General features: G+C 44.3%; 1 protein-coding gene across 1 annotated transcript in view; it reads right to left on the bottom strand.

The window, feature by feature from the left end:
- sema6bb (sema domain, transmembrane domain (TM), and cytoplasmic domain, (semaphorin) 6Bb) overlaps positions 1-11,058 on the bottom strand; it is a gene marked incomplete at its 5' end in the record, with an annotated part of 59,468 nt that extends 48,410 nt beyond the window's left edge. Inside the window, 4 exons of the mRNA XM_079158227.1 lie at positions 3,741-3,803; positions 3,949-4,009; positions 9,351-9,465; positions 10,953-11,058. Of these exons, the coding sequence (XP_079014353.1) occupies positions 3,741-3,803; positions 3,949-4,009; positions 9,351-9,465; positions 10,953-11,058 (345 nt within the window). The remainder of the gene's footprint in view (positions 1-3,740; positions 3,804-3,948; positions 4,010-9,350; positions 9,466-10,952) is intronic.
- Between the last annotated feature and the right edge of the window lie 1,547 nt (positions 11,059-12,605).

Here is a 12,605-nt window from a genome sequence, read left to right as displayed (position 1 = left end):
TTTGAGTTGGACGATTGAAAACCCTGAGCTCCTCAGAGAGCAACATCAACGCAATATTGATCAAACAATCTCGCTAAGTGCTGCTTATAACGATGCCCAACCGCTCTTTAAAAGCGCTCTATATGGAATTGCCTTTGTTTGCATGCGAATGCCACGCTGCCATGGCCTGATGTGTTGGCACAGTGCCACCTCTGGGGAACGTCTCACCCTCTACCTTTTTGCTTTCTTTCGCTTTCATAAGGAGAGAAAGGGAAGAAGTGAAAGAGGGGGAGGCAATGACAGAGAACAACATGAAAAGGGCAAATACAGGAGCGATAACGAGACAGCGGAAAGCAGAGGACAAAGGAAAATATGAGGAGAATATGCAGAGTGAGTGACAGCGTGCCCGGCTGTTGCATTCATCAACAATCGTTTGGTCAACACCGAGAGAAGAAAAAAGGCGAAAAAAAAAATTAGGATATTGAATTTTCAGCCTAATTAGGGAGAATACTATGTCCTTTGTGATCAACCATGCAGAAGCATTTAATTACAAAACCAATTACGAGGTGGTGAATGCATCACATCTGACACAACCGTCCCCCAAGCAGAACAGGACATTTTCAGGGGGAGAAGAAGAGGGGAAAGGGAGGGGACAGAGGGTTGGAGAAGGCAGAAGATGACGGCTTGACGGATGTGATTTTCTTTTTTAATTATGTTCATGTATGTATAGGAGAGAGAAACAGAGAAAGAGAGAGAGGGAGAGCAGGTTTTGTTGAGTGTATGCATGCATCAGAGTCAGATAGATATTGTTCTTTGGTTAAATATTCAGTCTGTTTGACCTCCAACATGATGTGCAAAACAGCAACAGGTCACCTGCAGTGATCTAATGCATTTTAATTCAAAAGCCCCGCAGTAAACACAGCAGCTACTGTGCTATTGATATCATCATATAATATTCATATCAAAATATATCTGAAATTGTGTTTTGTTTTGTTTCAATATTTTGTTTTGGGGCTGGTAAAACTAATTTTGGTGTTTTTGAGGAAGATACGCAACCCTAGCTTTAAGCTTTTGTGTATTGATATTGAGGTACTTGTTTTAACATGTCAGAATATTTGAGTTTCACAGCATCGCCCAGTGCTTTTTCAAATATAATTAATTTACCTATCAATGGTCCCTCAATTGAATTTCCATAAAATGTACTACACCACAACATCTATCACAATAGTGACCCTACATTTATGAAGCTTCAAGGAGCCCTGTGGTGTTTTGATAGTGCTACGGAGCACTGCTTGATTGGTGGGTACCTATATTCTTTTGAATTGTGCACGAGGATGCACGTGCATGTGCACAAGCATTGTGAGGGACACCGTACGCATTCCTGTCTCCACACTATTTCACTGAATGACAGGTGGCTGTGATGTACCAAGAAAACAAAAAATGCAGCAGCAACATGCAGGAAAGAAGAAAAACATCAATGTTTCATGAGAAAGAAAATGCATTAACCACGATGCTTCTTTGGTGAGAAACACTGAATGTAAACTTTGTTGAGACCAAAAGTCCACAGGGTTCCTTTAAAATGTTGCATTTTTTTTAATATAGGTTCATTTTGGGGGCTGTAGTTTGTTGTTGTACAGGATCACATTGAATTGCGAATGTGTACCGCTCCAAATTTGGCACCACCTGATATTTGGAATGAAAATAATTGCTTTTTCAGTCACATACTAATTATAGAGACTTGAAAATATCGTGGCGGCTTTCAGAAATCCATATCGGTTGATCGTGCGTGTGTGTGCGTGTGCGCGTGTGTGACTGAATGCGCTCGTGTGTACATCCATTCATATGCGTCTGGGCCCAGAGAGCTGACTGAGAAGACCTGGCAGTGTTCTTATCTTCCTCACATTGCCGTGTGACTCACAGCCTTACCAGGCAGCACACTCATTAGGGGCAAGAGGACCTTTCATATCTCAGTCAGCCCCGCAGCTCTCCTCTGGGCCGGCCAACAAGGACCCACACACTCCCCCTCTCCTCTCCTTTATCTACCCCTCTCTTCTCTCTCACCTCTCCGCCTCTCTCTTCCTCCTCCTCCTCCTCCTCCCCTCTCCTCTCCTCCTCTCGACCAAGCTTTTTGTCACCGTCCCTCTATTCTCCATTGTGTTTCTGTCTGGCACTGTCTCACACAGATTTAATGTCAGGTGTTCTCTCACTGTGTTAAATAAGTCTTCTTTTTTTTTCGCTCTGCCTGGAGGCGACAGAGCCCATGTTTCCCCCGCCAACCGTCACCACCTCACTCACCCACTCACACACACACACACACTGAATACGGGCTGTTTACGTGTGGCATCTAGGGGATGTGTGTGTTGGAGAAATAAGAGGTATTGAGGCGTGGGCTGCTGGTGGCTGCTGGAACGTTTCACCCCATCACTTCTTCGCCGCCTCAGCTTCCCAACGCCCACCTGGATTTTCTGAGAGCACCAGCCGCATTCCTACCTCATGATGGTGGAACGAGTGATGTATAGGTAGGAGAGGCTCTATTCTTCTGATTGATGTGTGTGTGTGTGGGTGTGTATGTGTGTTAGATGAGCGGGGACAATGAGATGATACGCGGTCGGAGCCGTCCTCATCTTGAGGCTGAGCCAGCGGGCATGACAGTCAGATGACTGGCAAAATGAAACCAGAGCTCCAGGCAGAAAGGGAAGACGTTGCCATAATAACGTGCGTAAGAAAGAGAGCTCTGACATGCCTTCAACATCTTTCACGAACCAAATGTCATCGAATACATTTGATCTGGAATTCTACATTATCTTTGCTTCTGATATTTTTGATAAAACCCTAGAATTGTTTTGGGGATTCAAGCTATTCTGATAAACAACTCAGAAAACGCCTCCAGTAAAAGAAAGTGAAAATGCAAATGAAATGTATCGATAGTTTTTGTACTATCGATGGTATTTTAACCCTCATCCTATACCGACATGTCGAACATGCAAGGAATACAGACTGGGGTCCCTGGGGACCCCAAGAATAAACTGTAATAAACATTGTAAAATGTTAATCTTATTTCATCTTCTAACATTCATTATGTTATTAATACCTTCTGAAAACAAACAAAACAATTATCCATCTATTAAAACTGCATGTGCTGATTTGGGTCTCTTAACTGGGGTCCCTCCGGGACCTCAATATATTGTTCATGAAGAACAAATTGATAGACAAAGCCTGGACACTGGCTTCCTGTTGGTTCATAAGGCTCTTAATGGTTTGGGCCAAAATACTGATCTTCTGCTCTGTTATGAACCATCCAGACCTCTCAGGTGGTCCGGGACGGGTCTGCTTTCTGTCCCCAGAGTCAAAACTAAACACGGAGAAGCAACGTTCACTTTTTTATGCTCCATGTATCCGGAACTAAAATGCAGGCCAGCTGCAACTGTCACATATTTTAAATCAAGGCAGAAGACTTCTCTGTTTGCCGCTGCCTTTCATTAAATCATTTCGTACACTGCACTGTTAACATTTATTCTTGTATTTTATACCCGTCTTAATCTATCTTGGCTTGTTTTCATATTCTATTCTCCTGAATTTTTAACGACTGTTTTTAATTGTTTTTAAATGTCCTTTTATAATGTGTTTCTTTTGCACTTTATCTTTTGATGTTTTATGTAAAGCTGTTGAACGGCCTTGTTGCTGAAACATGCTGGATTAATAAATTAGCTTTGCCTCGTTTTAAAAAGAAAGAAAAGATGGAGAAGCAGACGCCGTCTCACCTCATGTTTGCCCTTCATCCTGCAGATCCTGATGTCATTCTTGTTTGACTCCCATGTCCTTTTCTATACATAAAAAAAAAAACATGCACTGCTTGTTAGCTACATTTGCATTTCTCTGTACAACAAAATTACATTTTTCAGATGGCGACGTCGTACGTTGAGTCGCAAGGTCGTAAATGCTATGGGTGTCTGTCCGGAAGGTGCTCACCTTGCTGTAGAACATCTCGTCTCCTGCGACGATGTCCAGCTCCACGCGGAAAAGGTCATCCCTGGCGGGAGGAAGAAGGGAGGGATATAGAGAAAGAGTGGCGGTCAGCCAACACAGCACTATCCAAAGCTTACGGTAAGGGAAGACGCTGCACTAAGCAAACCATGAATGCCACTTCCACAGCACAAGGGCAGCACAGATATCATTGCTCGCTCAGGATAGTGCAGGTCCGTGCAGACTTTCTTTTGGATGAAATCCAAGCAACACGCTTAATTCAAACTCAGGTGTATGAATATTTCCACTATATATTAAATTAGTGTGGTTTTACAACTAAATAATTCTGCGGAAGTGGCTATAATACATTCTTATTAGAGACTTTTATTCGTTTACACTTGATCAGACCTTCAGAGATTAGGGAACAGCTTTACAATGTCTTCCATTTTTTTCCCAATATATATGAGAAATAGGTACCTGACTGCATAATGATGTCTCGTATTTCCCCTTTGCTTTTTGATTTTTCTCATTAAACTCTACTTGCTGCATTAAATTTGCTCCTAGGCGGCAGAATTCAGCTTATCAATCTTATTTAAAAAGCCTGAAATTGAATTTTTGAATGATTTAATCAAGTCGTTACTGATGTTTGCACACCCTCACATGCTGCCTACACGTGGTCCTGAACATAACAACATGCATGTATTCATGATGTTCCACACACTGCGTTCTCGTACTCTTAATCTGCTGGTAATTCTGCAGTAACCTTCGATGTTCCTGTGAAAATGGCATCGAAATTGGGTTAGGCAGCTAGTAACATCTGAAGTGTGCATATATGTATGTGCACATCAAGGCCTCTGTATCTGCTGGGCCGGGACTGAAGCATGGGCTTCATTTCAGCAAAGGGCCGTTCTCTGAACGGGCTAATCTGTAAATCTGCCATAGCCGTGTTATTGCGGCAGTATCGATCCCATCTCTCATCCTGCTCTGCCTCCCAGTGCTGCATGTGGTCTTGGTTTCTCTCTTTTCTTTAATAGAGGCCGGGGTTATAGTGTGTGCATCCGTGTATAAGTGACTGCTCATGTGAGTATTTGTACCACCTAAGTGTGTGTATCAATGCGTGTTCTTGCGTCTGCTTTTCTAAGATCTGTGAGAATGCGCGCATGATGACAGCACAGGTAGGCCAAGCGCCACCAGGTTACTCCGATCCTGAATAATTCATCCTCACTTCCTGCTGGCGTTTTAGAAGATCCCCACTCTTACTCAACCTTGCAGAAAAGCACGGAGGCTAAGTGGCAAAGAAGTGCAAAATCACCAAACACTTGCTCGGTGCGTCCCTGCTTAACAGGTCAGAGTTTAAGCATTCTCCAAACAGTGGAGTGGGCCATGGTGTGAGGCATAATCTCATCCAGGCTGTTTCAGCGTTGTCTCAGCATTAACATAATGAATATAGCAACAGGCCTCCTAGTCAGAGTGGATGGCAGCCAGCACTGTTGCCTCTGATAGTGCAGAGGAGGGGGAATTATTTATGCTGCTGCTTCTCTTTCCCTCTGCATCTCTTGCCTTCCAGGTTGTTTGAATGATGCAAAGCCCGTGGCCTGTGTGTTTTCGTTTGTTTATGTGTGTGTTGGTGGATTTAATGTGTGTAGCATGTGGTAGAAGGTTGGGGTAAGGACAAACATGTGAGCTGTGTAAAATGTCATTATTCTTTATGTTGCTGGACGTGCATGCGGCCATGAATAGCCTCGATTCATTAGGTCATAACTCCCAAAGGCGCCTCGACTCACAAAATCCAGCCCTTAAAACTACAAATCAAAAGTCTCCTATTTCTTTCTCTTTGACTGGCCGTGTGTGTGTGATTGTGTATGGGTGTGTAGGATGTGCGCGTGCCTGAGCTGTTATTTCATTAAGGCCTCCGACCCTTTTTCTGACCTGGCTAATACAAAGTCAACACAGAATCTAAAGAGAAACTGTCAACATTTCCTAAATTTCTGACTTGACCAGCTCATGAACTTTCTCATTTTGACCGTCCAAACAACAGCAGACTCAAGGCCAAGACATCTTAAGCCTCTATTTCTTGTTAGCCGTCCTACTCTTCTTGCTAGCAGCCGGATTGGGGTTTAGTGTGAGCAGCGTTGAGCCTTTCTGAGTCTGCAAACAGTGTGCAGGAAAAGCTGCTCCACTGGATGAAAATGAAATGGAAAGGTTTTGAGCTGACCACCTAGTTACCCGGACACTTCTTCTGACTGAGGGAGAGCAGAATGTGGAATGCTAGTGTGTGAGTTTGCATGTATTTGGGTGCCTGTAAATATGTGCCTGAGAGAGTGTCCGTGTCCGAGTTCAATATAATATACTATATTCTGACAAGTAAAAATATCAGTTCTCTCAAAACTAAAATAGTGTGTGTAGAAAGATCCTGCACCCCAGTAAGTTCCAACTAAGAGCAGAGTTTTGGTCAAAGATCTTTTTCAGGCATTAAACTCACCCATCGTCTGCAACAACCACGTAAAAAATAGTGGCGACTACATGCTAATAATTGATTCAATTAGACTTTTTGAAGTATTAAGTATTTAAAAATTCATAAAAATACAAATATCTAGAATTTCCTGCACATTTGGGTACAGAAAACCCACCTTATGAACGTCAGTCAACCTGTGACTTCTTATGCCTACCAGCTCTGTTCCTCACACTGATCTATCAAAGGCCAAATGCCTAAAAGGTAAGTCAAGAAAATAATAGCTAGATTTATTGATAATGGCAGTAACCATTGGTTGCAGTCCTAGTTACATTTCCGAACTTTAAAACAGCAGCTTTACAAAGTTGTAGTTTAAAGAGCACAAACTTGTTGAACGCCAACTTCCAAACAGTATCTTTTGAAGATCAGTCCAGAGCGGTATGTGTCCATGTGGGTGTCTCTCCCACATACTTGTCCTCGTCTGCATGTTAAACTTTCTCCACGGCTGAACAGCCCGGCAGTTTTACCTGCCAAGCTTGCCAGTGTTCGCCTCTAGTGAGCATCTCCCCGTCCGTCTGCCATGAGGCATTTGACCCGGCTGTGACCGCAGCGTGACCCCCCCCGTGACCTCTGAGGTCAGTGTCTGTATGCTAATAAACGGAGCAACAACCAACCTGGCAGTAAGTCAACACACTTTCCTTTCCACCTAATGCGAATATACACGCATCGAGCCAGATGGTAAAACCCTCTTACGCTTTATCACGAAAGGAACAGTTAATCAAGAGTTGGCTTCGTTCCTTTGGTCATCTTGTCAATAGATAAACACTCTCCAATGGGTTTATATTTGTGTGGATTAGCCCTTTTGGATGCGTCTGAAGACCACAGGATCCACAGCTGCTCATCTGGGCAGCAATGAAATGGGGCTTAACACAGCAAGGCGCTTTACTCCACCAGCCACCAGCCAAATACACAGTTTACTTTCATTTAGCAAGGCTGGGAAGAGGACAGGGAGAGGTAGCTGCTCTCAGCAGGTGCTTGGGGGCAGGGATTTAGCAGCGCTTGCAGTCTGAGGAGCAGCCATGCTAATGGTGACAGGATTTGGGGATGAGCGAGGCGTCTTATCAGGCCATGCACTCCGTAGGAGCTTTTGGCAGTCATACCTGGCGCCACACAGGTACTTATTTATATATAACACATTTTAAAAACTCTTCCTCCCTGCTGGGTTGTCTCTGGCTCACACAAGCATTTGAACAGGGATCTGTGTCTTTCTGGGCAAATAACTTTCTGTCAGGAAGCTGCAAAACACTATTAGCCACGTACAAGAAATATATAAATATACTCTGGTAAAACGCTCTTTCTGTAAATCTCTCATGCTGCCGAGAACCTCCCTCGCCTTTCTCGTCTTTCCGCTTGTCAGTCTAGCATTTCATTATCATCCGGTTGGCTCAGACATTCATATCAGTTTACCTCTGCTTTTCAGTAAAAAAATTCCACAGCTGTAAATTGAAATTAGCGTCTCTCAGACTGCTTCATGGCTCTGGTTATATTTTAAAGCAGACCTGCAGACTGCAGTAGCTATGGCTGTCGCAGTTTTACTATCAGGCTGTCTGCATGTGTGTGCTTATAGACCCTCTCAGTGCCGACAAAATGGCTGGAGACTTGTTACATAGTTTGATATATTTACTACCAGCTCTCAGTAGTGAGGTTAGAGCTGGAGGCCAGGCACTGGGTCATTTCCTGGACCACAGTGGCGTCTCTTGTCTAAACCTTTTCAGTCTTCTTCAGACTACCACTACAGCAAATAACCAGCACCTTATGTGGAAAATGACACATTTCTTTGGACAACCCGGGCAGTAAATCTTGAGGTGTATGTTTTTTGTTAGTTCAGTCTGTTTCAGGTTGGCTCCTGAAAGGGGCCGGCGAGCAGCAGATGTAGCTTTACAGTGTAAGCCCGGTGCAGCTGAGCAGGCCGTCCTCGTCTGGCCTCCTGACCACCAGGGCTCGTGTCTGTCCAGTATCAGCACATTCACCAGACTGACAGGCAGGTGGGGACTAGCATCATGTGTAGACCCGAAACCAGAAAACATTTGTCAGGCCGTATATCAGCCTCCAAATGAAGCTACTGTAACAGATTTGCTACCAAGAAAAACCTATGTCCTGTGGCTGTCTCACATAAGTCGCATAATTATTTTTACAAAGTGCTCACAACAAATTTTAGAACTTGTGCTCGTAATAGCCAACAACAAAGTTATGCCAGTGCCTTTAATTATAACTTAGTGTTTCCGAGCCCCAGAGTCCCTTCAGGAAACTTCTAATTTTACTGCAGCAGGGTCTGACAGGCTGCCCTTTTCTGTCCTGCTTCTGCTTCTCCCATGCCTCCCTTTCCTTTCCTCCAGCGGGCCCAGCAATACGGCTTGGGCCTCCATCAGTGTGGTGTCTGTGTTGGCTCCCAGCATGATTTTGTCTGATTTCACCAGAATCTGACCCAGTGGCACCGAGGACAGGCAGTAAGAATAACTATATAGAAATAGCCAATCTTTTTACTGATGATCTCATTTACATTATGGCATCTGTGTGCATAAGGAAGATCAGCGATCTGCGTTTTGATCCCAAGCTCCTCCGGTCCGCATGTTGAAGTGTCCTTGGGCAAATACCTCGAACTAGAATACTGATCCTAAAATAATGTCCAATGAGTGGCAAATGTTGTTTGGCAACAAATGCAGTGATAACAGACAGTCCAACAGATATTCAAGCTGAAAATTGCCCTAACGGAGCTATAATCGTACTTGTATATTGTACTAGTGTGATGCAGGCAATAAAAGGCACATCACAGGTCCCTGAATGCTTAAAGTGTACTCTTACTGTAGATAAAGCCATAAATGAACTGCTAACACTATAAGTTTATCGGTATGTTTGTGTGTGTGTGTGTGTGTGTGTGTGGGTGTGTGTGTAGTACCTGGCTCCGATGTAGAGTGTCCGATTGACTTGGAGGATCCTCTGGATGTGTAGAGGCTCTTGTCTCAGCCATGTTCGATGGGGTCGGCCCAGGAACACTGGGTGTCTTCTCACCACTGTCGGTGAACGAGAGACAGAGACAGATTATGGCTCATTCCCAAACTGAGATCCATCTTTGACAAAAGTGATCATACAATTGGTTTTCTGTGAAGTTTTGTTTTGACAGTTCTGCAGCAGTAACAGGTATCCAGGGTGACAACGACGTGCATTTGCAATAGCACCATATCTACTACATTAAGCATACAAAGACACGGAGCAGAGCACAGGCTGAGGTACAAGAAACAAATAATCTTCTGAAAGTGAAGGATGTCTGAACTATACCTCATATGTCACCGTTATATTCATGAGTTTTCCTTTGTTGACTGATTGGAACTCACTTTTGATAAATTGTTCATTTGCTTCTGCTTTTTGTTGACAAGTTCGCAAAGACATGTTCTGCCAAGTGATTCAGATAACTCAAAAACAGAGACACGAAGAGACAGGTGAGTTTTTCAAAAACATCAAAAAAGGTAAAACAAAATGTTCAAAGTGTTTCGGGGGATGAGGAAGGGAGACCTTAAGGGAGAGAAATCAAACATAAAAGGGGGTTGGGCATTTTCAACATGTGTTGAAACCCAGAGAAAAATAAAATAAAATGGAGAGAGAAGCAGAAATCACACTTACATACAAATCAGATGGATTACCCATCTGTCTTTGACCTTGACTGAGGTGAATGGGGGTACTTTCTGTCAGATATCCTCTCATCTTCCCTCTGCTCTTTCATCATTACCTCTTTAAATCCCACCCTCTAGTCCATTCATCTGTTTCCTCCTCTTATTCACCTCAAATTTGTTGTGCTTCTGCTTTATTTCTATCCTGTAATTCCCTCCTATAGTATCTACGTCAACCCGTCCTGAGACCCACTGTCAATCTCTGTCCACCTCCACACCTTCCTCTGCTTGTCTCGTCTGACCATCGAGATAAGCCTGTATTTTCTGCTAAAGCTTGGACCTGCTGCAAACCTGCTGAGACAAACACAGCAAACTCCAGTGTAGCGCTCAGCAGCCTGACAACCGCTAAACTCTTCTGTATGGTATTGATACGTCGAGAAAGGTTCTGGACTCAGCTGGGAAACCATCAATCAATAATATTGAACTGCAATCAATCAAGGTCGGGTCTGAGCTGGAGACTGCCAAGCAGATACGGAGACTCAAAGTCTGAGTGTGTTAGAAGCTGCGTCTCTCGAGGGTCTGAGTGTGTGTGTGTCTGTGGGAAAGTCACGAACGCCGGAGCCCCTTCCTACACTCTGGTCTCATTCCTGAGTGCGACCCCACACCTCCTGCTCGAGACACCAGTCAACACCATTCGTGTGAGAGCTTTTCTGACCTCCACAGCCCACACTGTGACCTTAAGCATCCTCCATGCCCCCCCCCCCCCCCCCCCCCCCATTCAACACCCTGCCTGTTAGGGCACGATCCCCACACCTCACACATCACGACCTGGGAGGGAGGCACGCTGGGGAGTAGGCGGCTAGAGGGCGAGAAAAGTCGGGAGGTCAGTGTACCTTCAGTGGGGATGAAGTTGAGGGGCCCCGGTTCCTCTGGGAACGCCGAGCTCGCCGTTCGGAGCAGCCAACACAGCAGGAAGAAGGGAGGGACCACGGTCGCCATAGCAACACCGCGGCGGAGTCTGTGGGAATTAAGAAAAAGACAAAAAAAGAAGAAAAGGGAGTGAGTTGTTGCTAAATGAGGCAGAGGAGTGAGACAAATCAACATACAGAGAGACAGAGGGACACTCACTCACAGAATAATGTCTAACTGACTGACTGACTGACTGACTGACTGACTGACTGACTGACTGGTTTTCTTGACTGAAGCTCTGTCTTTATATTCCCACAGCATCTCTGTGTCTACGCCCTGATGTGAGGGAAGAGAAATAGCTGCTCGGAGCGATGGGATTAAATCATCCACTGAGGGAGAAGTGTCCAGTCAGCTCTGAATGCAGCCAGATCACTGTGGCACAACACGACCACATCAAGCATCACACCACCTATGACACATCTGAGAGGAATGTGACGGAGGCAAAGAAGCGAGATCTTGGGCAAGACTAGAGGGCAATATGTGGCCTATAGATGAATGGAAAATCTGTATAGGGAGAGAGTGAGTGAAAGGCTCAATAACGCTCCAGACATCGAGCATTATCCAGGATATGAAAGAGGCTGAGAGAGGGGGAGAAGTGGTGGTTGACTTAAATTAAATGCTTGCCAGGGCCACAAATCACCTCTCCGACGGCGGAGCTAAACTGTTGGTATTTTTCATCAGGTACAGAAGCACACGCGGGGTCTCGGATGTGATTCATGCGGAAATACAAATGATACCCAAATTTAGTTACCCTCCACAATACATCGAGACAATGTATTAAGCACTCTTCCTCGGAGTAAAGCTGCTATATCGGCTGCAGCCACAAACCTCAGCAGGCGTGACTGGTCGGGCCGCTACACTGCGTGTTGTTACTTCAATTTGGCTGCTGTTGCATGTGTGTGGTTGGAATTCAATGTGCATCCAACAGGCACTATTATTCAAGTTGTTACTATCTTGAGCTCTGACTGATCTGTAATTATCTAACAATGTTTCCCTCTCCATACGAGCCTGGCATGGAACTGTGTTTTCCTAGAAATTCCACAAACACATCATTTACAAAACCCCATAACTCGATTTTCATCTTGTTGTCATCTTAACATTGAATGCAACACAGGGCAATTTGTTTTGAAAATCAAGCGGAGAGGCATTCCATCCCCACTGCTGAAAACACAAAACATTTCTTTCAGTCATGCACAATTGCAACATCTCAAATTTGAATAGTCAAGGTGGGATTTCTTTATGCAAAACTCCTCAGCAACTTACTGCGGTCACAGATGCACAATGTGTGAAAGGATGCAAAAAGAAACACGAGAACATACAGAATCCACGATGCACCCTTCCTTTCTGTGTCAGGCTTTGTCTCTCTTAGACTCTCTTCATGTCTTTTCAGTTCAGTTCAAGTCCACTGAACTGTATTGTGGGTTTAAGAGCTTCACTGGCAAAGATTATAAGAGTTTTGTTGCATTTTGTTATTACAATAAAACATGAATTATGATTAAACCTTGTGCAAAGGGTCATTGCCATGTTGAATCAGAAAACCTCCTTCACTAAAGGTTCTTTGGAATTTGGAAGTACAC

Source organism: Pholis gunnellus (genome assembly GCF_910591455.1).
Source record: "Pholis gunnellus genome assembly, chromosome: 4".
Lineage (NCBI taxonomy): Eukaryota > Metazoa > Chordata > Actinopteri > Perciformes > Pholidae > Pholis > Pholis gunnellus.
The sequence above is the reverse complement of the archived record's forward strand: the minus strand, read 5'-3'. Positions and strand labels throughout refer to the sequence as shown.